At 29.5% G+C, this 27,755-nt stretch overlaps 2 protein-coding genes across 3 annotated transcripts in view; both read right to left on the bottom strand.

The window, feature by feature from the left end:
• The window catches only part of LOC119611014 (nucleolysin TIA-1), a gene marked incomplete at its 5' end in the record, with an annotated part of 57,592 nt that extends 34,560 nt beyond the window's left edge, over positions 1 to 23,032 (bottom strand). The window contains 3 exons of the mRNA XM_037966460.1: positions 12,712 to 12,808; positions 12,995 to 13,070; positions 22,945 to 23,032. Coding sequence (XP_037822388.1) covers positions 12,712 to 12,808; positions 12,995 to 13,070; positions 22,945 to 23,032 — 261 coding nt within the window. The remainder of the gene's footprint in view (positions 1 to 12,711; positions 12,809 to 12,994; positions 13,071 to 22,944) is intronic.
• LOC119611016 lies at positions 1,851 to 3,777 on the bottom strand. 2 transcript variants are annotated; one of them, XM_037966462.1, is made up of 5 exons: positions 3,311 to 3,777; positions 3,153 to 3,255; positions 3,037 to 3,089; positions 2,831 to 2,978; positions 1,851 to 2,766 (listed from the first exon to the last, which is right to left on the bottom strand). In XM_037966462.1, exons 1-5 carry the CDS (start codon positions 3,530 to 3,532, stop codon positions 2,108 to 2,110), a joined length of 1,185 nt encoding a protein of 394 aa, XP_037822390.1. In that variant the 5' UTR covers positions 3,533 to 3,777; the 3' UTR covers positions 1,851 to 2,107. The 2 variants fall into 2 exon arrangements, with proteins under 2 accessions (XP_037822390.1, XP_037822389.1); XM_037966461.1 differs by having other exon boundaries at positions 1,857 to 2,766; positions 3,037 to 3,255.
• Positions 23,033 to 27,755: the final 4,723 nt, after the last annotated feature.

The following is a 27,755-nucleotide window of genomic DNA, read 5'->3' as shown; positions in this document are numbered from 1 at the left end:
TATATGAAACAAACATTGTTGTTATTATATTATAAACTTAAAAATTGTTTATGATTCTTTAATATAATCCATTCTAGTATGTCCTATTGATTTATATATATATATATATATAGTCTATAGTCTAGACCATTGACTAGTCTATAGTCTAGACTATTGACTAGCCTACAGTCTACACTATTGACTAGACTACAGTCTACACTATTGACTAGACTATTGACTAGTCTATAGTCTACACTATAGACTAGTCTATAGTCTAGACTATTGACTATCTATATATATAAAAATGAAAGTGTGTTTGTATGTATGTAAGTTTGTTTGTTTGTTTGTGCTTTATAGACTGCTAAACGGCTGGACCGATTTTCCTGAAATTTTCACAGTTTCTTCCTGTATGTCTGGAAGGAACTATAGGCTACTTTTTATGTTGAAATTTCATGTGGGCGACGTGCCACGCCCATATTAAGAAAATATTAAATTAGTATATCTGAGATAATATAATAGTTAGAGTCTTCAAATTTTGTCGGAGCAACTTTAGTATCAATATAATTATTTAAGACAAAAAGTGGGCGGATTAGCATTAGGGGGCGTGGCACCTCCCATATAAATTTAATACAAAAATTCGTTTATCTTGGAAACTATTATAGTTAGAATATTAAAAATTTGCACGAGTAACTTTAACATCCATGTAAACATTTTGGGAAATAAATTGGCGGACTACCCATGAGGGGATCAGCACCTCCCATATTAATAAAATACAAAAATTGGTTTATCTGGGAAACTAATAGAACTAAATTCTTCAAATTTTGCACTAAGAACTTAAGTATTCATCTGAACATTTTGGAGAAAAAAGAGCGGACTTTCGTCATGGGGGGCTTGGAGGCCCCATATAAATTAAATAGGAAAATTATTATATCTGAGAAACTATTAGAGCTAGAATCTTCAAATTTTAATTGAAGAACTTTTACATTCATGTGAACATTCAGAGAATAACGGGCGGACTTTCAATGGGGGCTTGGCACCTCACATATGAATTAAATACAAAATTTCGCTTATCTGGGAAACTAATAGAACAAGATTCTTCAAATATTGCAAGAAGAACTTTATTATACATATGAACATTTTGGAGAAAAAAAGGGCGGACTTTCATCTGGGGGCTGTGAGTTCCCATGTGAATTAAATAGAAAAATTCGTATATCTGAGAAACTATTAGAGCTAGAATCTTCAAATTCTACATGAAGATCTTTGACATTAATGTGAACATTTAGAGAATAACGGGCGGACTTTCAATGGGGTCTTGGCACCTCCTATATGAATTAAATAAAAAATTTCGTATATCTGGGAAAATATTAGATTTTTTTTTAATTTGTCATCGATTACATCAAAATCTTAATTTACGTTCGGAACAAATGTATCTCTGGAAAACATTACAGTTAGAATCTTCAAAATTATTAAGAAGATTTTTTATTTACATATATTGCTTTTAGGGTAGCAAAGCACACTGGGTATAGCTAGTAGTCTATAATCTAGGCAATTGACTAGTCTAGTCTATAGTCTAGACTATTGATTAGCCTACAGTCTACACTATTGACTAGCCTACAGTCTACACTATTGACTAGTCTATAGTCTAGACTATTGTCTAGTCTATAGTCTAGACTATTGACTATAGTCTATAATCTAGGCAATTGACTAGTCTATAGACTAGATTATTGACAAGTCTATAGATTTGTATTGATATAGTCGAGACTATTGTCTAGTCTAGTTTATAAACTAAACTATAGACTAGACTATATTGTAGACTATAGACTGGACTATAGCCTAGACTATAAGCTAGAATAGTCTGTAGGCTGGACTATAGAATATACTAGTTTATAATGTAGTCTATAGTCTAGACTTTAGACTTGGTTATAGGCTAGACTGGACTGAATCATAGTTTTAATATTATTATTTATTTGATTTTTTCTGTAAACTATTTACAAGTAGAAATTTATAACCGATTTAGAAATTTAAATTAAGAAAATCATATTTTTTTTTATAAATTTTCTTTATTATCGTGGTAATATTAATAACTGAATTAGCTATATAAAAAACCAACAGTCTTTCTGTAGAATTTTTATATATGTTTATATTGAAACGGAACTTCTCCCTCTTCAATAAAATATTGGGAGAATTCTTCTCGAATTACTGAGGTTTCTTGATTAACATATGAGCGGTGTGGTCGGAGGTTTGGTAAATTTTGGTCGATGTCATTCCGCCATTCACCAGGGATTAGAGTGCCATCCTCGGAATAGTGGTCAACCAATTTCGGATTGAAATATACGGTTTTTTTTTGGGTCATCAAAAAATTGTGCAGAGCACAGCAAGCACAAGTTATTGTGCGTACTTTCGTGGGTTCAAGCATTATTGCGCTTCGTAATATTCTAAAACGAGCAGATAGAATTCCGAAAGCATTTTCTATAACCCTTCTCGCTCTTGACAATCTATAATTATAAATTCTTTGTGTTGCCGTTAATGTTCGCAAGCTATAGGGTTTTAACAAGTGTGGTGAGATAGCGAATGCATCATCAGCAACAAGCACATATGGTACCGGAATATTTCTAGATGGAAGTGGTTCAGAAGGTGGCAAATTAAGTTTATTATTGGTCATAGCTTCATTGAAGGAACTTTTGCGAAAAACGCCACCATCTGATATCCGACCATTTGATCCAACATCAATATACAGGAATTTATAAGATGCATCCGAAATCCCCATTAGGACTATGCTATGTGTGCCTTTACAAAATAGCGGATAGGAATTTAAATAAGTCATATTTTATTGTTTAGGAATTCATTTTACCTTTATAATTGTAATAAATACTTCCTGAATGTGCTGGTGCTTTCATAACCACGTGCTTTCCGTCTAAAGCTCCTATGCAATTGGGAAAATTCCACTTATGCAAAAACTCCTCAGATATAGCTTTCCATTCTTCGATGGTTGATGGTGTCTATATTTTGATAATTAAAGAAATTAGTGTATTCCAAATAACCGTCAGTTAATGGTACCTTTAAATATTCCGGCTGAAGTACATTGTAAATTGCATTACAAACTCCTGGAACTATAACCGAGATTGTATTAAACGGTATCCGAAATACAAACTGGAGAGATCTAAAACTCTCACCTGTTGCCAAGTAACGAAGAGTAACCGCTAAACGTTCGGTGGCAGAAATGGGTTCCCGGAATCTTGTAGTCTGCTTCGTTATTAGAGGCTTAACTAGATTTAACTAAGGAAGCTATTAAAAGGTAATTAGGAATTTATATTACAACATAGAAACTTGCCAAATAATCAAAATCTTTTGCCTTCATTCTTAAAAAGTTGTGATACAGTGTTGGAGTTTCCAAGCGAAGCTCTTTCAACAACTTTGCGCAACACCCTTCCTCTTTTCGCCTTCGCACCCACTCACGAACCCATACTCTTTCTTGTTTTTCTTTTTTCCCTTCCAAAAGAATTACTGATACAACACCACAGCATAAAAGAAGAAAAGTATCTTCATTATTCATTTCAAACAAATAAATTTCTGTTTGTTTACTATTTCACTAAACAATTATTTCACACAAATATTTTGTTCAATCTGAACGGGCGGCAAACAAGTTTTTTCTGTTTATATTTTTAGCTATTTGACAGCTGTTTCATGAAACAAAAAACGGCAAATATTTTGTCACAATGTGAACATAAAACCAACTCTGTTTTTATTTCATATGTTTTACAACAAACAAGTGAAAAAATATTTTATGCAAATATTTCATAGGTGTGAACGTACCTTAAGAAGGAGGAGGGTGTATATGAATATAAAACAAATAGTGGAAAATTTAATTATGATTTTCTGGGAATGTAGATTTTTTTCATTCCTTTAAGCTGACTTAAATGACTTTTTTGTTTAGTGTATTTGTTAGGATTATTTTTCGTTTTTGTTTCATTTCGTACATTATATAAAATAATTTTAGACGAAATATGGCGTTTCCTGTTCTGGTTGAGCAACCCCTTACACTTGGAATTTTTTCATACATTGGGGAGGAAAAAGCCTAATAACTAACAGTATGTACTACTACTATTGTAACTTTTTTTTGTACCTGTTAACATGGCATTACGGCTGTCACTACTACTTGAACCTGCTGCTGCCTACTGCTCTAGATGTTTGGTTGTTGCCACCACTTCATTACATTTTGAGAACTTAATTAAGTTCTTTTAACTTAATTCATAACAACAATGTTTTATATAAAAAAAATATATATACAAAAAACCCCTTTCTTACCACTTCAAAGTCTATTTCTATACCCGCCTCCCATAAAAGGCTGAAACAACAACGAGCCTACCAAACAAACAACGAACAAACGTAGAACTAACTAACTTATGGCAAAATGACAAATTTCCACGGTAACTATTTTCACAGTTGACTTTTAACTTAAAGCAGTCGACCTTAAAAACGAGTGAATAAATATATTTTGTGCTAGATTGAGTTTCTGTTATAAATCAAACTTTTCATAAAGTTGTACACAATTAGGCAATTTACTAACTATTACACACATACATATATACATACATACAAACAGACACTTGAACCTATACATTTCTACTTACATACATAAATATATTTATAGCTGTAATAAACCGTTATAAAGGAAGTGCCACAATTATGGTAGTTAGGGGTTATATTTTCAACTTAGTAATTGTATGCGTGTGCGGTTTATTTATACAAATTTTTGTATAAGTATGTATGTATATAGTAGTATTTCTGTTATTTTAAGCTTTTGATTTAATAAAGATGAAATTTATTAGTAACAGGTTGTAGTCTTTTTGAAATATTTCTAGTTAATTAAGTAGTAGTCATAGGAAGATAAAAAAACTATTGAAATAAAAATTCTTTATTTAAGTTTCAATTACAATTTAAAAAGTTTTTAAGAAGTTGCTTGCTTTTATTAATAAAACTGAATTTGTTATCTATGTATTTACAAGATATGCTTGTAAAAAAAATATTTGAAATTTCAATTAGCCGTTAAGGTAATATCCATAAATCTTTGTGGTTTTAATTAAATGGGATGTTTAGAAAATTTCAGTTTAGGTTATGTCATAAAAGAAAAAAATTGTTAATAGAAGTACTGTATTCTTCGTTGTAAATCGAACAATTTTATTTAATTGAATTCTATTACTTATAATTAAGTGCGTTAAAGTAATATTAATTATTATTTTAACGATGATTTAGTCTAAGTATAGTCCAGAATTTGGCCTTAATTATCGTCTGGTCATTATTATAGCCTATAGTGTGAACTAATATCTAGACTATAGTCTTAATAAAATTATTGTCTATTTTCTAGTCTATAGTCTTAACTGCAATCCAGTCTATAATCTATATATATAAAAATTAATGTGTGTTTGTTTAGCCTAAACGGCTAAACCGATTTTCTGGGAATTTTCACAGTGTGTTCCTGTATGCCTGGAAAGAAAAATGGGCTACCTTTTATTTCGAAATTTCAAGTGGGCGAGGTGCCACGCCTACTTACTAAATAACTATTAAAAGTCGTATATCTTGGAAACTGGTACAATTACAGTCCTCAAATTTTGCACGGGCAACTCTGACATCCATGAGAATATTTTTTAGCAGCAGGGGGCGTGGCACCACCCATATTAATTAAATACAAAAATTCGTTTATCTTGGAAACTATTACAGTTAAAAGCTTCAAATTTTGCACGAAGAATTTTAGTATCCATGTAAATATTTTCGATAATAAATTGGCGGACTAACAAAGGGGGGAGCGGCACCTCTCATATGAATTAAATGCAACAAATTATTTTAGCTAACAAACTAATAGAACTAGATTCCTAAAATTTTGTACAAAGGACTTTTATATTCATCTGAACATTTTGGGAAAAAAGCGGACTTTCATCAGGGGGTTGCTTGGAACTCCCATACGAATTATATAGAAAAATTTGTATATCTGAGATACTCTAGAAGCTAGAATCTTCAAATTTTACATGAAGAACTTTGACATTCATTTGAACATTTAGAGAAAAATGGGCGGACTTTCAATGGGGAGATTCGCCCCTCCCATATTAAATACAATACAATATTATTCACATTTTTCATAGCTTACATTAAAATCCTTATTAGCGTTGGGAAAAATTGGCGAACTTTTACTAGTCAAGTGTGAATATTCTTGTTTAATGTGTCTTCTATAGTCTTGACCTTGACCTTACTCCAGTATTGTCTATACTCTACACAGATGGAAAAAGAAGTTTTAAAATTATACATGCCGGCACCGAATTATTTATAATTTTTCAATAACATCCGTTGTCAAAGTATGTACGGATAGTTGTCAAACCAACAACAAAAATATAAAAATACACGACGTTAACAAATCAACAAAGACAACGATTCGTTGTCGAAGTAAAGAAGAAAGCGCAATCGAAATGACAACAATAAGTTGTTGCAATGACAACGATACGTTGACAAAATTAAAACAGTGGTTGTCAAAATGATAACTGGGTGTTGTTTAAAGTTTATGAACATCCGTTGTCGAAATGTTAACAAACGTGGTAAGCTCACTTTTAACAACGGATGGTATCAATTATGGTGCTTTTACACCGGTTTTTCCCTCTGTGTAGTCTATAGTCTTGACCACATTTTTGACTGTAGTTTAGTTATAGTATGCAGCCTAAAATGTCGTTTAGTCTGTGTAGGCCATATAACTGTTATCAAGTCTGAATATCTTCTATAGTCTGGACTAATGGCTAGTTCCAGGTCTTAACATTACTTTATAGTATATTGTGTGGTCTATCTAACTATGATGACTAGTCCAGTGTGAATATTCTTGTTTAAAGTGTCGTCTGAAGACTTGGCTTTACTCCAATAGACTAAAGTCTATAGTCTTGACTATGTAGTAGTATATAGTTGACTTTATTGTAGGTTATCTTGATGACTATGATCCAGTCTGTAGTCTTGACTATAATATAGTCTATAGTGTAATCTGGTATAAAAAAACTTTAAGAAATCCCCACTCTCTTAAAATGTCAAATTATAAATTATGATTTTTAATATTCTTTGACGCCTTCAGTTTGTCTTTTCTCCCTTACTTTTAGTAAACGTTAAGTGAAATAGCAAATAATTTTGCCATTTAACTAAACACTAATAATAACCGTGACTGATACATATTAACTGAAACATCCCTTCTCTAAATACAAACATAACGAAACAACTTCCGCCCCATCCTTAAAAGAAAAATGGTAATAAAAAATAAAAGAAAATTATTTAAAGATTTCATAAATTTATATAACTACCACAAAAAAAAAGTTCCAAACCATAAAATGCCATTTAATTGCCAACATATTTAATCCATAAACAAATACTTCTGACTAAACGTGTTGCTTGAAAGGCTTCCGAAATTTGAATAATACTTTTCCTCGCATTTGACCGTATAGTAAATATATTGGAAGGGGATATAAAAGAAAACCTTTAAGAATAAGGAATAAAAGAAACTAAACTAAAAAAAAATTACATGTATATTTATACAAAATTATACCAAAATATACAGCCTTCAATAATTGAGGCAAACGTGCCATAAAACCATAAACTGGAAATGGAAGAGTAGTGAAATAAAAACGTATTCAGACTCAAATTTTTGTGTCTATTACAAGGCGTCTTTTATGACAACAATATAAATATAAACAACAAAGAAATGCTAAAAAGCAACCAATATAATAATAACAAGAAAGAGAGATATCAAGAAATCTAACATAAACCATGAAAAATTGTTAACCATCAAAATTTCTTTTATATTGAACAAAAAAAAATCTGCCAAAGAAAAAGTGAAATAGTATGGGTATAAAAAAGAACCCTTACAAAGTCTACCCACAATCAAGCATAGCAGATAGCATTTACATACACGAGTTTAACAACTCTTACAAATTTGGCGTTTGAAATAAACGTTTTAACTAAATAAGCGAAATCTAAACACGAATATTAGTAATTCATACATGTTTACGTGGCTAGTGTGTTAAGTTAGTAAAAAGGTTTTAATTCGAATTTACAATAAATTAAACTATGCACTAATCTTTGGTCAAAATTAGAACTTAAATAAAAAATTAAGATTTAAGTCCAAAATTTTAGCAGATTTTTAACTATATTTTAAAGAATGCAAAAATTATATATAAATAAGTCTATAGACTATTCTATAAGCGAGACATTAGATTAGTTAAACTATCACATGACAAAAGATAATCTTTTTTTATATATAAAAGAGTAGCGTTACTGACTGACTGATTTTGGTGATTTTGGTACCTTTTTTGGCCCTTTATAACTTTTTAACTAATAAACAAAATAACATTTTTGTAAATATTTTGAATATATCTCCCAAAATTAGGAGGCACATGTTTCGTACTTTTTTAAAATTCAGCCCTTTTTGGGTGTAAAAGAGAGAAAACAGTATTTTCGGTACTTTTTTTAGCACATTAAGAAAACTTTTTCGATTTATTGAAGTATTCCTATTAAATTACGGACTAACTCTGGAATATTTATTGAAACAAAATATTTGCTATTTCAATGGGGAAAAAAAGTACCAAAAAGGGGAAAAACGGGAAATTTAATTTTTTTTTAAAAATCATTGAGCCAATTTTTATAAAATTTGAAAAAGTAGTTTATTTACTAACACAAAATAAGCTATTGGTATATTATTTTGGAATTCGAGTACTAAGGCCTATGTGGGACCAAATTCGTGTAAATTGTTTGGTACCTTTTTGAAAGCACAATTTTTCTGGAACAAATGAATGCAGATTTGAATCGTTTGAGTTTTATCTGTGATATATAGATTTAAATACGGAACATTTTGTAAACTTAATTCTCAAAAAAGTATATTTCTAAGCGAAAAGGGGAAAAATTGTACTATTTTTATTAGTACTTTCCACAAAGGTAGAATTTATTCCACTTTTGGTACTTTTTCTTTCTTCAAATGATACTCTGTATGTTTTATAATATGAATTCAAAACATATTATTATTATTATTAAACATATACGGTCCTCATTGAATAAGATTCTTTAAGAGAGAACTTTTTATTACTTTTTAGTTCATAAATTGTACTTTTTGAATTTTCTAAAATATTCAACCTAGGAACATAAATTTTAACATACATGATCTTGACTGAATAATATTCTATAAGTGGGTACTCTTTGGTACTTTTCCATTCTTCAAATGGTACCTTTTGGTTTCTCTATAATGGTTAGCCGGAACACATGCTTATTAAATAAGAATTTATTGAGAGAGATTTTTGTACTCTTTCGTTTTTCCGATGGTATTTTTTGATTTTTTTACAATTGAACATAGAAATTTAAAATATAGGTACCTTAGTGAATTAGAATCTATTGAAAGGGACTTTTGGTACTTTTTCATGCATCAAATTATATTTTTTAAATTGTCTATAATATTGAACACAGAAACATAACATTTTTGATTAAATAATAGGTATTTTATAGTACTTTTTTTCAAATAGTAATTTCGATTCTTCCTGAATGTGAATTTATTCACGTGATATTGAACGTAAAAAACTGAAACATTTAAAAATTTTTAAATCAATTTTAATTTTCTATAAAAGTAAACAAAATTTTGTATATGTATTTAATTTTGGTTAGGGTAGCGAAGCACCCAGGGTATGCTAGTATAACCATAATAACAAAAACTTTGATGAAAAATTATCGCACTACCCACCTACTGTTATACAAATATAAATGGATATTTTACAATACTTTTTATTCCCTTTCTATTCACCATATTTTCTATACGACTATTTTATTTGGTTTATGTGATTTTTTTTCTGATTCTTTTGTTTACTTTTTTATGATAATAGTTTCGTGTTGAAAAACTTAAATAAAAAAAAAACTAAAATCCTAGAAACTTATAGTCGTAACAGCGACAAAATTTATAACCTTGATTTGGCAATTTAACTGTGTGTAATATCAAAAAAAAAAACTAAAAGGTGAATGAGTGATAAAGACGACATTATCGTTTTTGTTGTTGCTGTTGATGATGATGACTGTCAGAGTTCTAATGGCTGGAGTAGTGGGTGGTTATATTATGTTTTCTTTTTTTATATTTGTATTTATTAGTGAATATTTAAGGGTCTTTGGTAAACAATAAAAAAAAGGAAGAAAAACTAAAAGTAGTAAAAGGTAATAAAATAATAACAAATAAAAATTATGTTAAAACATGCAAATATGTGTTAACTTTGATTTATAACCGACTATTGTGTATACAATTACTACAAAATACACAAAACACACACTTAAGCATTTATGAAAAGTTATAATTTTATCGAAATATTATAGAAAAGTTGTTTTTATTTTAATAGTACAGTCAGCTGTTAACAGTTTAGAGAAGGTGTAAAGTAGGGATGCCAAACGGGACTGGCTTTTACAAATCCCGGGATTCGGGATTTTGAAAATTGCAATCCCGGGATCCCGGGATATTTCGGGATCCCGGGATTTTTCGGGATCCCGGGATTTTTCGGTATTTCGGGATTTTACGGGATTTCGGGATTACATGAATTTAATTATTTTATATATGAAAATCTTTAAATCATCATATTTGTAAAGAAAATTGTTTAATTTTGTGGAAATTTAACAGACAGAAGATTTAAATTAAAACAATCCAATTAATTCCAATTTTTAAATAAAAACTTTCAGAATTGCATAATTTCAGAAACTTTTTAAATACATACTTACTTCCTAAATAAAAATAAATATCAAGTTCCGAAATTAGACATAAGCTCTTTTTAAAACCTCATACTGTTCCATGTGAACTAATAATTATAACAGATACCAATTCAATTATTCGAACATCAATTTAGAACCTATTCTTTGAAAAATATTTGGAATTTTACTCAAAATACATATTAGTTTTGGAACATATTATTATATTCGTAATATTAATTTAAAATTTTAGGTGCATTCAGAACAAGGTAATTTACCTTTACCGGTATCATTCAGATTTGTAGAAAGTTAGAAATGTAAAATCCTCTAGTATTGAAAAATAAAGTTTGTATTCGACTGTGCCGAAATTAAATACCCACCATCAAAATATTGTAATGTATTGATATTAATATCAGCATCAATGTGATTTTCAGAGGAGGTCCAATTAGGTTTTTTTGTGTCAATTTTGGTCCAAATTTGCAGCCCAAATAGAATGAGTCTTCTAACTCGTGTTTTCAGCTTACAGACACAGAATGTGTATACTTTTTGGGTCGGTCTACGACCAACATTGCAATGTGCTAACAAGTAAAAAGTTATAGTTGGGCGAAGCCTACCATACCCTACACCAGTTATAAAAATAAAATGTGATTTATTGTTCATAATAAAGCATCTAAGTTGAATTGTACCTTGCCTCAGATATAATTTAGCTATTTTTTGTTGAATAAAATTGTGTACATTTAAGTCATATTTCGAAGGGGGCTTTGCATAGGGGCTAGGGTCAAATGAGGCCGCATCATCAAAAAATACATCAGGGTCATGAAGGCTAGTATAGAACTTGGTTTTGCAGCTTTTTGTCGAGTTACGAGTATATTGAACATAATTATGAACTTAAAAACCCTATTTGGGGGGTTCAGTTGTATGGGGGCTAGGTCAAATATTGGACCGATGTTATCCATTTTCAATAGGATCCGTCTCTAGTACAATAGAAGATCATGCAAAATTTCATTGAATTATCTTCAAAATTGCTGTAGTTTGATTACAAGGTTTACACGGACGGACGGACAGACGGAAGGACATAGCTAAATCGACTCAGAAAATAATTCTGAGCCGATTGGTATACTTTAAGGTATAGGACCAATATTATTGTGTGTAACAAACATCAGCACAAACCCAATATACCCTCCCCACTAAAGTGGTGTAAGGTATAAAAACGAAGTGAATAAATAAATTTATATGTGCTATGTGTACGGACTCATACCACTTTAAAAAATAAAAGGTTCAAATATGTATAAAATTAGCTCTGCGGAATTTTGTTTTGCATGAGTCAAAAATAAGAAAAAAAGATCGTAATTTTCAAATTAATGAAAATTATGGCTCAAAAAAAGAAAATAAAAACAGTTTTTTGACACAAATCCTAATCCCGAAAAAATCCCGGGATTTATTTTCCAAATCCCGGGATTCGGGATTTGCCAATCCCGAAAAATCCCGGGATTTTCGGGATCGGGATTTCGGGATTGGCATCCCTAGTGTAAAGTATTTCAAAACAAATAGTTAAACATTTATTGTTTGATATGTTTTCAACGCTATATGAATCAAATTATATATATTTATTTGAGACCAATGATCAATGAATGGCTTGTTTAGGTTTCTGTTAAGCGTACAGTTTTTTCGCCTCTACTGTATTTATAATGTCAAAATACATTAACATTATTTGTCTATGTTTACAATGTACAAAATGTACACATGTATGTGTATCTGTCTGAAATGTGTTACAGATAATGTAAATTTTCTCGTAAAAATATAAAATATGGTTTAAATATGATAATAGTATTTATTTCTTTTTTTTTTTTCTTACAAAAATTATTTGTATTACAAAAGATAATTACATATTAATAAAGTATTAAAGGCGGAGTTTATAATAAATCATCTATGAAATTTGTTCATTTTATATTCCTTTGTATATTTTATGAATTATAATTTATATAATTTTTTTTTGTTAAATTTTACCTTTACTCGCGGGCGGTTTTCTGGTAGCCCAATTTGTTCTAATTGAACGTGAGCCCAGCCATTGTCCGTTCATGGCCGTTATGGCACTTTCAGCTTCCTACAAAGAAACAAAAATTGTATAGAAAATAAAATGAGAAAAAATTAAAATGAATTTAATAACACTAAAAAGGTTGCTGCTTTCTTCAGTGTTTCTTCTTTTTATTATTATTTTTTATCTTTTTATTAAATATTTAATTTAGCATAACGTAAAAAAGGCTTTTTTTTAATTTTTCTTTTTACTTACCGATTTTTTGACAAAGGATACAAAACCATAACCCTTTGATTTTAAGGTTTGAGGATCGCGTACAACACGACAATCGCTGAAAAAAAATAAAGTGAAATATTTTTAAAAATATATAAAGTTTTAAGTTTTGTTCTTAAAAGTAGTTAAAAAAAATGTTGAGGAAGATTAGTTTATTAATTTAAATGTTTAAATATTAAAAGTGAAAACGGGTATTGTAAATATATGAAAAAGTTATCAATTGTCTTAATTAACTAAGTAACTAACTAACTAACAACTAACTAACTAACTAACTAACTAACTAACTAACTAACTAACTAACTAACTAACTAACTAACTAACTAACTAACTAACTAACTAACTAACTAACTAACTAACTACTACTAACTAACTAACTAACTAACTAACTACTAACTAACTAACTACTAACTAACTACTAACTAACTAACTAACTAACTACTAACTAACTAACTAACTAACTACTAACTAACTAACTAACTAACTAACTAACTAACTAACTACTAACTAACTAACTAACTAACTAACTAACTAACTAACTAACTAACTAACTAACTAACTAACTAACTAACTAACTAACTAACTACTAACTAACTAACTAACTAACTAACTAACTAACTAACTAACTAACTACTAACTAACTAACTAACTAACTACTAACTAACTAACTAACTAACTACTAACTAACTAACTAACTAACTAACTAACTACTACTAACTAACTAACTAACTAACTAACTAACTAACTAACTAACTAACTAACTAACTAACTAACTAACTAACTAACTAACTAACTAACTAACTACTAACTAACTAACTAACTACTAACTAACTAACTAACTAACTAACTACTAACTAACTAACTAACTAACTAACTAACTAATAACTAACTAACTAAACTAACTAACTAACTAACTAACTAACTAACTAACTAACTACTAACTAACTAACTAACTACACTAACTAACTAACTAACTAACTAACTAACTAACTAACTAACTAACTACTAACTAACTAACTAACTAACTAACTAACTAACTAACTAACTAACTAACTAACTAACTACTACTAACTACTAACTAACTAACTAACTAACGAACTAACTAACTAACTAACTACTAACTAACTAACTAACTAACTAACTAACTAACTAACTAACTAACTAACTAACTAACTAACTAACTAACTAACTAACTAACTAACTAACTAACTAACTAACTAACTAACTAACTAACTAACTAACTAACTAACTAACTAACTAACTAACTAGCTAACTAACTAACTACTAACTAACTAACTAACTAACTAACTAACTAACTAACTAACTACTAACTACTAACTAACTAACTAACTAACTACTAACTAACTAACTAACTAACTAACTACTAACTAACTAACTAACTAACTACTAACTAACTAACTAACTAACTAACTACTAACTAACTAACTAACTAACTAACTAACTAACTAACTAACTACTAACTAACTAACTAACTAACTAACTAACTAACTAACTACTAACTAGCTAACTAACTAACTAACTAACTAACTAACTAACTAAATAAAACTAGCTAACTACTAACTAACTAACTAACTAACTAACTACTACTAACGACCTAACTAATAACTAACTAACTAACACTAACTACTAACGACTAACTACTAACTAACTAACTAACTAACGAAACTAACTAACTAACTACCTAACTAACTAACTACTAACTAACGAACTAACTAACTAACTAACTAACTACTACTTGAACTAACGAACTAACTACTAACGAACTAACTAACTAACTAACTCAACTACTAACTAACACTAACTAACTAACTAACTAACTAACTAACTAACTAACTAACTAACTAACTAACTAACTAACTAACTAACTAACTAACTAACTAACTAACTAACTAACTAACTAACTAACTAACTAACTACTAACTAACTAACTAACTAACTAACTAACTAACTAACTAACTAACTAACTACTAACTAACTAACTACTAACTAACTAACTAACTAACTAACTAACTAACTAACTAACTAACTAACTAACTAACTAACTAACTAACTAACTAACTAACTAACTAACTAACTAACTAACTAACTAACTAACTAACTAACTACTAACTAACTAACTAACTAACTAACTAACTAACTAACTAACTAACTAACTACTAACTAACTAACTAACTAACTAACTAACTAACTAAGTAACTAACTAACTAAGTAACTAAGTAACTAACTAACTAACTAACTACTAACTAACTAACTAACTAACTAACTAACTACTAACTAACTAACTTACTAACTACCTAACTAACATAGTTCCATATTTGTAGACCATATAGACTAGATTTCATTTGAAATATCTCTGTAAATCATAATTAAAGTCTAGCCGATACTTTTGATTACAGCTGAGACTATATTTGAAAATTTTGCAAACCGCGTTTCTCTTTTTTTCCTTTAAAATGTTTCCTCTCAAATAATTTCGCTAATAAATACTCGGTTTCATTGTAGGTATTACAGCTCTCTAGTGTATTGTATTCATTTATTTAACATTTTCTGGTTCATACTTTATTCATTACAAAAAAAACTTTATGATTTCTATTTGACTGAATTTTTTTCTTATGAGTCTATTATATGCAGTGTATTTGTTGCCCTGTTACCAATGTAATTTATTTAAATTAAGCTGTAGATTATAAGTCTTAAACAAAATATCTTTATTATATTTGCCCAACTTACATACACATACATTTGAAAAACAAAAATGTAAAAATTTTAAACAATTTATGCAAATTTTTGTTTCAAATTATTTTTTTTTCTGCTCATTGTTGGTAAACAAAAAAAATTTTTGTTTTAAAGGAAATCAACAGTAAAATATTTAAACTTTATGGAAATACGCCCACTTTAACAATGAAACAAAATGTTTGGAAAAACAAAAACTAACAATAGGAGGAACAACATTTCTCAGCTTCAGAAAAAAAAGGGAAAGAATTTCTAGCTAAAAATGCAAAAGAAACAATAAAGACTTTATGCCACCTGTTCTAATTTAAAATTCATGTACTACTTTATTTTTGGTTGGGGGAAGTTTGAGGCTGTTGCTACTGATGCTGTCAAAAGAAATTTTTAAACATTATTTTACTGAAAATAAAACCTGTAAAAGAAATAGGTTATTAACATATTTTTTTGTAGAATGTATGTCGAAAAGAAAACAGTGACAAACAAAAATTGCAGTTTGCGACAGTAACGAGGAAATTGATCTCCATCGGTCTGTAGCTGGCTCCTTTCCAAGTACCTACGGTGGGGATTGAACGCAAAGCATCCGGTCTAACAGACTGCAAAACTTACTACTAACCTATCGGTGACACATAACAGCCATAAAACTAGTTTCATTTTGTTGAATAGTTTATCTAAATAAACTTTCTAGTAAAATCTTGTTTTTTTAACATTAATTATTTCCAAAAATAATTCACTTGTCCTATACTTGTGTATATTTATGCCCTACACAACTCTAGTGGAGAGGGTATTATGCGTTTGTGCTGCTGTTTGTAACACCGAAAAATATTGGTCCTACACCCACCCTAAAGTATACCAATATGTCAGTCTGTCAGTATGTCTGTCTGTCTGTCTGTCTGTCTGTCTGTCTGTCTGTCTGTCTGTCTGTCTGTCTGTCTGTCTGTCTGTCTGTCCGTCTGTCCGTCTGTCCGTCTGTCTGTCTGTTCGTCTGTCTGTTTGTCTGTTCGTCTGTCTGTCTGTCTGTTCGTCTGTCTATCTGTTCGTCTGTCCGTCTGTGTGTCCATGTAAAGCTTGAACGCTAGGTACAGGTCGCTATTTTCAAAATAATTTGATGGAATTTAGAGCATGCTCTTCTTTGGAACCAAAGACGAAGCCTATTGGAAATATGTCCATTATTTCGCCTATCCCCCATACAATCGTAACCTCCCTCCTCCCCAATAGGACTTTTGAGCTTATAATTATGTTAAATCTTGTAGAATCTCTACAAAAATCGTCAAATTTAGTTTTATATAAGTTCAAATGATTTTCTCCCTCACTGTTTTACAAATAAAAACATTTTTTTCATTCATAGAAAATTCTTAAGCAAATAATCATGATTTGTTAGAAGAACAAAATAGGTAAACATAAAAATAAAATTTAGAAATCTGACCTTGTTTAACATCATTTCATTTTTTCATTATTATTTATATTTTTTACTTTTACAATTTCAGTTTCAAACATTTAATTTAGTATGTCTTTCTTTCCACAATTCATTCTTTCAATTTACACCCTCTTTTTTATGCAACTGACACATACGTACATCATCATCATCATGAATAACATCTTTGTAAAAGTGTATGTGATCAATGGTGGGTGTACGAGTGGGTGTATAAAAGTTGATTGTTTGTAAAGGAATGAATACATTAACCGCAAGTATGATGCCTTAAATCTATGAAGAATTTTTACATATTTTTTGTATTCCCTTTATATTTGTTCGCATTTTTCAGTTATTACTCAGCCAGACAATATACTTGGTGGCATGGCCTGAATAAAAAGTGTGGCAACCAAATGGTCGCGGATGTTTTGTTTTCTTCCTTTTTTTTTTGTTAGTATTGTCTTGTTATAAAATATTCACACGCGCAAAGTATTTAACAAACCTTAACTGTTGGGAAATGTTTTCAAAGAATTTAATTTGGTTAAAGAAAAAAAGCTTCAAAATAAGAACGTCTTTATGAAAGGGAGGTAGGTCTCAGCGGATTTTTTGTGTATATGTAAATATTAACTTTTGCAAAGAAACCCAAAGGGAGGAACTTTGTTATTGTTTGACTAAAGAAGCTGGACATTTCCTGTATATTTTGCTAGAAAATAGAAAATTATTTCAGTTTTTTTAGCGGAAGTAGCTCAGTAGAAATTTAATTTTATTTTAAAGGTATTATTTGGGTATAAAACTTCAAAGGGAATACATATTTACGAAATGAATTTTTTATAGCTTCATGGTGTATGTTGAAATTTAAATTTGCTTAAAATGAATTTCTTTGTTTAAAGAAGTTTATTTAGATTTCAGTGTTTAACGCAAAGTGGCCGGAAACAGAGTAACCGTAATGCCAAAGAAATCATGTATAAAAACAGGACATAGTAGAATAAACAAACAATTATTCAATTTATAATTGTGCTGAAAGTTTTTATTACTTTTTGCTCGGCTTTCATATTTTTAAAAAAATTCTGTGGTAATAGATTTTTTTAAATCCTCTTCTCCTAAAACTTTTGACAAATTTTCCAAAACAAAAAATTTTGTTTAATTATTTCTCCATTTATATATAATTTTCTAATACGTGTTTTAATATGGATTTTCTTACAACAAAAATAATTGAATAATTGATCAAATATAAAAACTATAAATATGAATGATTAAATATAAAACCAAGAAAATAAAAATATTATGACAAAAAAGTTATCTGTTTAATGTAAATAACTTCCTGTTCATCTTAGAAAATTCTTAGAAATATATAATTGAAATTTTTGAAGTAATTATGATATTAAACTTAAACTTTGATCACACAAAAACTCTAGTATTCTTTCGTTTAATTCAATTTAATAACATAAAAGACAACTTTTATCTAAATAAAGCAATCGTAAATAAGATTAACCAACAAAAAAAATAAAGCAAAAAAAGTACGATGAAAAAAAAAAAATTAATCAATTTTAAATAACCCCTATTTGTGTATCCTTTCACCTGCGCCTTAATATGACAAACATAAACAAATAGACACAACGACTGGCATATAGACAGACAATCATCTTATACAAAAATTCAAATACTAAAAAAAATTTAAATGAAAAAGAAAAATAAATCCGCAAAAATGAAAACAAGTGAATTGAAACCTAAAAAACCAAAAATATATACCGCCACAATCTTAACAAATTCATTTACCAACTTCTACATGTAATGTTTATTTCAAGTTTTTATTCCGTTCCCATACTTTCATCCTCTACCATTTTTTGCTTTTATTTTAACCATTAAAAGAAGTAAAGAAGAAAAAAGTTGAAATAAAGAAAATGCCATAGAACGAACATCTTGTTCTGTATTCAATCTCAGTCAAAATAGACTTTTATTCACAAACAAAATGATTGAAGAGAGAAAGAGCGAAAAAAACACGTTAAACAGCCAGTTTAGAATATAAATGGTAAAGGTGGTTTAAAAAATCCGCTATATTCAAATAAAAATCACTTAAAGTTTTTTTCTACAGCTCTTTGCAAATTTTCTTAAGAACAAAAAAATACACAAAATTGAGAGGGGAGCCTGAATGAAAAAAGTTAAATTACAATTTTCTAAAAATACTTAAGTACATGGTATACAAATGATAGAAAAACTTAATACAAATAAAATAAATGGAATAGAGTTCAGAAAATGTTATGGGGTTGAGAAAACAATCCTTAAATACTGTTTAAAACTTAATAGATCTTCAAAATTAAAGTAGATTTCTTTATTTTTTGCTCTGTTATTTGGTGGTGAGGTGTCATGAAGAAAGCTAAATAAATAGGAAAATATATTTATTTAAAGTCAAGCAAGTTAGATGGTTTTATGTACTTGTAATTCAAAAAAGAATTTTCTGATACTGCTGTTATAATGGATTTACTTTTAGTTATTGAAATCGGGTAGGCTATGTCTTCTAACATAAAAATATAACGTATAGAAATATTGGTTCTACATCCACTTTAATATAAATCAATCGGCTCAGAACTACTTTCTATTTTATCCGCTCGTTGAATGGGTAGAAAAATACACAAAAATAGAAAAATTTTATAAAAACTTTGGAAGAGCGATATTAAAAATTTATTTTTGTAATTGATAAAGTGCGAATCAAACTACTTATAATAGATTTTCCCCAATACTAAGCAATACATTAGTAGGCATATGTAAGATCTAAAAACCTTTTAGGTATAAAAATGGTGAAAGGTTGACACAACCTGACTTACACTTTCTCAATATAGTGATCTGTTCCTTTATACTGATCTGTTCCTTTATACTGATCTGTTCCTTTATACTGATGATGATTACCACAATTATCTTTTGTTGAAAAAAATGAACTGAACTAGAACTGAACTAGAACTGAACTAGAACTGAACTAGAACTGAACTAGAACTGAACTAGAACTGAAACTAGAACTGAACTAGAACTGAACTAGAACTGAACTAGAACTGAACTAGAACTGAACTAGAACTGAACTAGAACTGAACTAGAACTGAACTAGAACTGAACTAGAACTGAACTAGAACTGAAACTAGAACTGAACTAGAACTGAACTAGAACTGAACTAGAACTGAACTAGAACTGAACTAGAAATAGAACTGAACTAGAACTGAACTAGAACTGAACTAGAACTGAACTAGAACTGAACTAGAACTGAACTAGAACTGAACTAGAACTGAACTAGAACTGAACTAGAACTGAACTAGAACTGAACTAGAACTGAACTAGAACTGAACTAGAACTGAACTAGAACTGAACTAGAACTGAACTAGAACTGAACTAGAACTGAACTAGAACTGAACTAGAACTGAACTAGAACTGAACTAGAACTGAACTAGAACTGAACTAGAACTGAACTAGAACTGAACTAGAACTGAACTAGAACTGAACTAGAACTGAACTAGAACTGAACTAGAACTGAACTAGAACTGAACTAGAACTGAACTAGAACTGAACTAGAACTGAACTAGAACTGAACTAGAACTGAACTAGAACTGAACTAGAACTGAACTAGAACTGAACTAGAACTGAACTAGAAACTGAACTAGAACTGAACTAGAACTGAACTAGAACTGAACTAGAACTGAACTAGAACTGAACTAGAACTGAACTAGAACTGAACTAGAACTGAACTAGAACTGAACTAGAACTGAACTAGAACTGAACTAGAACTGAACTAGAACTGAACTAGAATTGAACTAGAACTGAACTAGAACTGAACTAGAACTGAACTAGAACTGAACTAGAACTGAACTAGAACTGAACTAGAACTGAACTAGAACTGAACTAGAACTGAACTAGAACTGAACTAGAACTGAACTAGAACTGAACTAGAACTGAACTAGAACTGAACTAGAACTGAACTAGAACTGAACTAGAACTGAACTAGAACTGAACTAGAACTGAACTAGAACTGAACTAGAACTGAACTAGAACTGAACTAGAACTGAACTAGAACTGAACTAGAACTGAACTAGAACTGAACTAGAACTGAACTAGAACTGAACTAGAACTGAACTAGAACTGAACTAGAACTGAACTAGAACTGAACTAGAACTGAACTAGAACTGAACTAGAACTGAACTAGAACTGAACTAGAACTGAACTAGAACTGAACTAGAACTGAACTAGAACTGAACTAACTAGAACTGAACTAGAACTGAACTAGAACTGAACTAGAACTGAACTAGAACTGAACTAGAACTGAACTAGAACTGAACTAGAACTGAACTAGAACTGAACTAGAACTGAACTAGAACTGAACTAGAACTGAACTAGAACTGAACTAGAACTGAACTAGAACTGAACTAGAACTGAACTAGAACTGAACTAGAACTGAACTAGAACTGAACTAGAACTGAACTAGAACTGAACTAGAACTGAACTAGAACTGAACTAGAACTGTACTAGAACTGAACTAGAACTGAATTAAGTTGTCCAAAAATCGTAACCATCGATTATATGTGATTATTTCTTTACTAGTTATCTTAGGTTAGGTTAGGTTAGGTTAAGAAGGGTTATACACCGTAAAAACGGTGTATATCCACTCGGAGACCATAAGGTCCATTGTGATTCCCACTACTACTAGTTATCTTAACTTCTACTAAATTTTCACAATACCCTCGTTAAATATCGAAAAATGTATGTAGGTATGCATCTAAATTTTCAACAGTTTACATGTGAATAGATTTTCCTAATCAACGAAAAGAAACAAATATTAAATGAATTCTTATGATTATACTTATATACATATGTATGTATATAAATATGAATTCCTCGTTTTCGTTTTTTCTCACACATTTTTACTGTTCACATCATTATTCCACAAACATCTTCATTCATACTCTGAACAACTAAAAATTGTCTAAATATTTCCTTTAGCCTGGGACGGTTAGCTGTTAAACTCTGTAGATGAGAATGGATGGATAGATGAATGTATGTATTTATGCGGATGGTGTTAACGAAGGTGTTGATTATGATAATGTTGGCAACGGATTGTCTAGTTGCTGGCGTCTCCATTCACGCTTTATTTACTTTCACCATGATGAGTAGGATGTGTAATGTCGTTTCGTTTCATTTTACTTGTTGTTTTCTTTGTCTAAATGTGCTGTTGAATAAATACATATAAAATCTAAATATTTTATTTTTTTTTTCGGAGGGTTGATATTTTGTGTAATTGAATGTAAAGAAACAAGAGAGTAAGGCGTTTTGTTGAAAGGATATTGGGTGGGTGGAAAGCGGGTGGTTAGATATAATGAAAAGGTTTATATTTGATAATTTTTAAAGATTTCGTTTCTTTACTTTTATCAATAAATAGAAGTTGTTTAATTTAATGTATAGCATCATAATCATAATTTTTGTATGTAAAAAATCAAGACTTAGAAATTAAGACTACAAGGGGAGATATATTGGGTTAATTGAATTGGAAGCAGGTAATATTAAGCTATTTGCATTACGGAGGAATTGGGTGTATTGTTAATTAAAGTTTAAATTTGATTTAAAGCCTATACTATATATTTACCGGAAAGGAATTTATTTTAATTCCCTAGAGTATTGTACATAGTAATAAAATTGTATAAATAGGAAAAAGTTACACATATTTAGGAAAATATAGACATTAACCTAAATTGAAAAATTATAATTTAACAATTTCCCTAAATATTTTTTGTTTTCATTCAATACTTACGATATTTCTCCAAATGGTGTAAAAGCTTCACGTAACTGTTGAGTTTCAATTTCTGAACTTAGATCACCAACGAAAATGTGAAATTGTTCTGCAAATAAATAGAAAATAAACAAAATTTATTAACATTATTAAAATAACTTAAAGCAAAAATTATTAGTTAAAACAATGACAAAATTTAATAATATAATTTTTTTATACCAATAAATACCTAAGAGACTTAAAGTTGGATTAAACACTGGCAACAAAAAGTAACGGGTAAAAGAAAATCTATGTCTACAGTAGAGAAGTTAAGAAAACTTTATAAACATTCCTGTTACAGCAAAACTTAACAAATGCAATACACGCACAATATGTGTCCTTTGTACATACATATACATATGAAAGTGTGTATGTTCTTCCTTACAACACTCAACAATCATAAACATTCTTATAAAAATGTATGTATATTTTTACGTATATATGTATATATGTACGTCTAAACCATAAACATAAATATTAAAGTTTCCAAACACAATTCCTTTCCTGAATAGTGCTAATTATTTAGGGTAAGGATTTAACAGCAACATCAGCAAAAATATTTCATTTTGTTTGCTTTTGTATACATACATACTATAAATGTTTGTGTAGTTTAACATAGAAATTATAGTAGTCTACCGACAGCAACAACAACCTAAAGAAAATTTTAGTAAAAATATCAGAATTCAAACCATAACGTCGCGTCTTAAATATAGACAAAAGAAGCTTAAATTGAATGGTTGTTCTGGCAGCCACAATTTTCAAAATATATACACACACACACATACACTATAATGTAAAATACTTTTCTATGAAGTACTTATACGAGGTAGATCTGAATATAAAAAAACAAAAATTTTGAAAACGTAGTGCTTCAATATACATATTTTATACTTTAAGAAAATCTTTGACAGATTTTTACTTTGTTTATTTTTTTCTGGAATTCAAGATATCGTGTCCTTAAGTTTAAAAAAAATCAATATTTGGCCCTTTTTAAGAAGTTATAACAGAGCTAAGACAACGAGCAAAAATACTGGATCCACATCTATCAGAGAATGTTTCAATCAACTCAAAACCACTTTCTAGTTTGATTTAACGATGTCTATCCATCAACCAACTTCAACGTATGATATTTCAGCAGATTATTAAGCAATTCAAAAAGTATTTTTATAAGAGCAAATTTTAAAAATCTGTTGAAATCTGGCCAGACTTTGATAGGAAATATACAGCGAAAAATGCCCTGACTTGAAAACGTATATTTCACGGACTGTTGAAATCTGGCCAGGCTTTGATAGGAAATATGCAGCGAAAAATGTCCTGACTTGAAAACGTATATTTCACGGACTGTTGAAATCTGGCCAGACTTTGATAGGAAATAGGCAGCGAAAAATTCCCTGACTTGAAAACGTATATTTCACGGACTGTTGAAATCTGGCTAAGCTTTGATAGAAAATCATGACAACATTGGGTTACGTGCTGCAATATCTATTTGAAACTTGTATTTAGAATGAAGGTATAGGATTCAGCTCGGTTGAATGCTTTAGAAAAGTAAAACTTGGTCTCAGGGTTTTGACTGTTGAAATCTGGCTAGAATATGATAGAAAAATTTTGTGATAAATACCCAGACATGAAAACCTCTTGTTCCACGGACTGTTGAAATCTGACCAGACTTTGGTAGGAAATCATGACAACGTTAGGTAGCGTATTGCAATATCTATTAAAGCTATAGGATGTTTTGCCTAATTCGCCTTATTGTCCAGACCTTGCTCCGTTCGACTTTTATTTGTTTCGAAAAATTCTTTTAATGTGAAATTTCGAAAAATTTGTGTTTATTTAGAATTTTGATAGATTTTTTATATATTTTGTGCCATTCCAATTCAGGGGGTTTCCTATAAAACTCGATTCGAAAGCGAAAATTTTCGAATTTTTATGTTAAACACATGGTGTTTTGAAAGCTTTTTCTTTCGAATCGAAATAAGGAGTTTTGATTAATATATTTGAAAATTATTAGAATATTTTTTATTAAAATTAATTTTAAATTAATTTTCATTCCTATCACGTACATGCCTAAGTATGTTTAATATTTATTCCAGCATATGAATACATTTGATTTCCATTTCCATAATAATACAGATATACTGTTTAGTACAAATAAATACATCCTTTAACACATGTATACATCTATAATATTGTATATGTATTAAACTATAATTAATGAATATGAAAAGTTGGAAGGAGTTAAAATAAAAGTAGGTGGTTTAGATGAAATTTGTTATATTTTATGTTTATTTATGAATACAAATTTCTATGTAACTATTTTCATTAACGAAGATATTAGATAGCTGCAGAAAAATTGGTTTATGAAAAGATCTAAGATATAGAATTAAGTATATATATAAAGTGGATGCCTCCGTAGGCAGTAGGTAGTGTTTCGATTCCCTCTAGAGAGTCTGGTAAAGCAATACATCTAGTGGCCTAGATGTATTTTTTCGGTATTATTCCTGCGAAAATATTTATGGACTTTAAAATCATCTGTAATCCTTAATATATTATAGACTCTTTATTCTAAATATTAGTGCTTCTGTTAAAATTCATATTAAAATCTGTTTATGTTTTTTAACTCCATCAAAATTTAAGGCGGTCTAACGTATGTTCATGTATGTTTTTCTAGTTATATGTATATGTATGTATAAGCAAATGCTTGTTAGTATCTATTCATGTTCTATATTTTATGCAATTTGCTGTATTTGCTGCTGTTATATGTTTTATATTTTATTTATTTATTTTACATTTAGTTAAATAAGCGAAGCGAAAATTGTATTTACAACAAAAACTATAAGAAAAATAAAATAATATAAAAGTATTTTCCATTTAAAGAGAAATGTTAATCAAGAACTTTTTGGCATGCTTGAATATTTTGCAAAACTATATGCAAACGGAAGATTAACAGTAGCGTTTGTGGTTTGAAAGTTTTCGCTAAAAGGGCTCAATAAAATTTTTGTGAGTTTCTTGTAGAGGAATCGTAACAAGACTCGAAATGATAATAGATAAGAGATAACAATTTATTTGTGTATTAGTAGAGAAAACGAACAAGATTCGAATATAAGAATCTCGTCAAACTTTGGTATTAAATAGATAATGAATAGTAACAGAAGCCTAACGACAGTCTAAGTATTAGTATCCTAGTATTGTTATAAGTATAAGAGCTCATCGTCTAAGGATGTTGACTTATCGTGCTACTTATTTACACACAGAGGAAAAAAATATACACGCAACTTTGTCAACATTGCAACAATTCGTTGTCGCAATCTAAACTTTATGCACATCCGTTGTCTAAATGTTAACAAACGTAGTATGCTCACTATTTACAACGCATATTGAGCTTACCACGTTTGTTAACTTTTAGACAACGAATGTGCATAAAGTTTAGATTGCGACAATGAATTTTTGCAATGTTGACAAAGTTGCGTGGTCTACATTACATGTTGTTGTTGTATTTATATACTTGACAACGGATGTTATTGAAAAATTTGGTGTAAATTTGGTACCAGGCGTGTATAGATATAAGATAAAGAAAATTCTCCCATTAGTTTGAAATCACGTTATATGAATTTGATGCAAGTGGCAACAAAACCAAAAACATGAAATTTGAATATGCGTTTTTCCTAATAACATTTTTAAGGTCATTCTTTCAAACAAACAAACAGTAAAACGAAAACGAATTAGGTTGAAAGTTCGAATGAAAACTATAGATCAATTTATGCTTTTACAAGCATGTTCTTAGTTTCAGTGTTCTTAATTGCCAAATTTTGATCTACGCTCCTGTTATTTAGCAATCATACATCATAAAACCAAAAAGAAACATATCGTGGTTTTTCTTCTTTCAAGTACACGTTTTCTACACATATATTCAAAAACCATACTCTTACTTCTGCTTTGACACACACATATATACTTTGGAACACAACAACATTTTGCAGCACACACTTGCAGTGTCCCAACGGTTTTTAAAGGAGTCAAAGTAACTCTCTTAGACGGAATTCCTTTCTTATTTGGTGGATACAAAATTAAATATTTATTTTTGGCTTATGTTTATTTTCTAATGCAGAGATAAAAAGTAAACTAGATCTAATATGATAGTCTCTTCAGTATCTTATAGTTTTGAACCTTTTTATTAGCACAAAACCTTAACAAGTAATTTAAACTTTTGAAATGACACAGAATATGTGATATGTAAATATATGTGTTGTTTCCAGATAACGTGCGTGATCTTTTAGAGAAAATTTTACTTGTAATTTAATTGCAATAGAAATAAAATGTTGTCGTACAATCTAGTGCCATACTCCGTTTGAGGGATCAGTTAAAATAGGGAGATATTGTTTGAAGAGCCATAGATATGCAATTAATACAACTATGACAATACATATACAGCTAATTCTGTAAACCCAAATAATACCAAATAATATTAAAAATCACTGTTCTGGGACAGTCATCTCGAACAACAGGAACACTTGCAATATTACACATACATACATTCAAACATACATATGTACCCAACTACAAAAGTGTAATAAAATTCAGTTGAATTGTAAAAACAAAAGAAAATATTTGAACATTTGTTAAACTCGAGAGAGAGCGAGAGAGAGAGTGAGGAAGCGTGTGTGTGCGTTTGCATAGAAAATTAAAAGGAAACTTTCAACGTTTATGCGTTTAAACTAAACGTTTCATGGAAATGAAAATATTCACACACACACACAAGTACACTTCATTCCTTTAACTTACAATAATTCACAATC

This window comes from Lucilia sericata, unplaced genomic scaffold, assembly GCF_015586225.1.
Source record: "Lucilia sericata isolate MDLA Ls3-8-SP2 unplaced genomic scaffold, ASM1558622v1 Contig001339F_arrow, whole genome shotgun sequence".
In the NCBI taxonomy this organism is placed as follows: Eukaryota; Metazoa; Arthropoda; class Insecta; order Diptera; family Calliphoridae; genus Lucilia; species Lucilia sericata.
The sequence above is the reverse complement of the archived record's forward strand: the minus strand, read 5'-3'. Positions and strand labels throughout refer to the sequence as shown.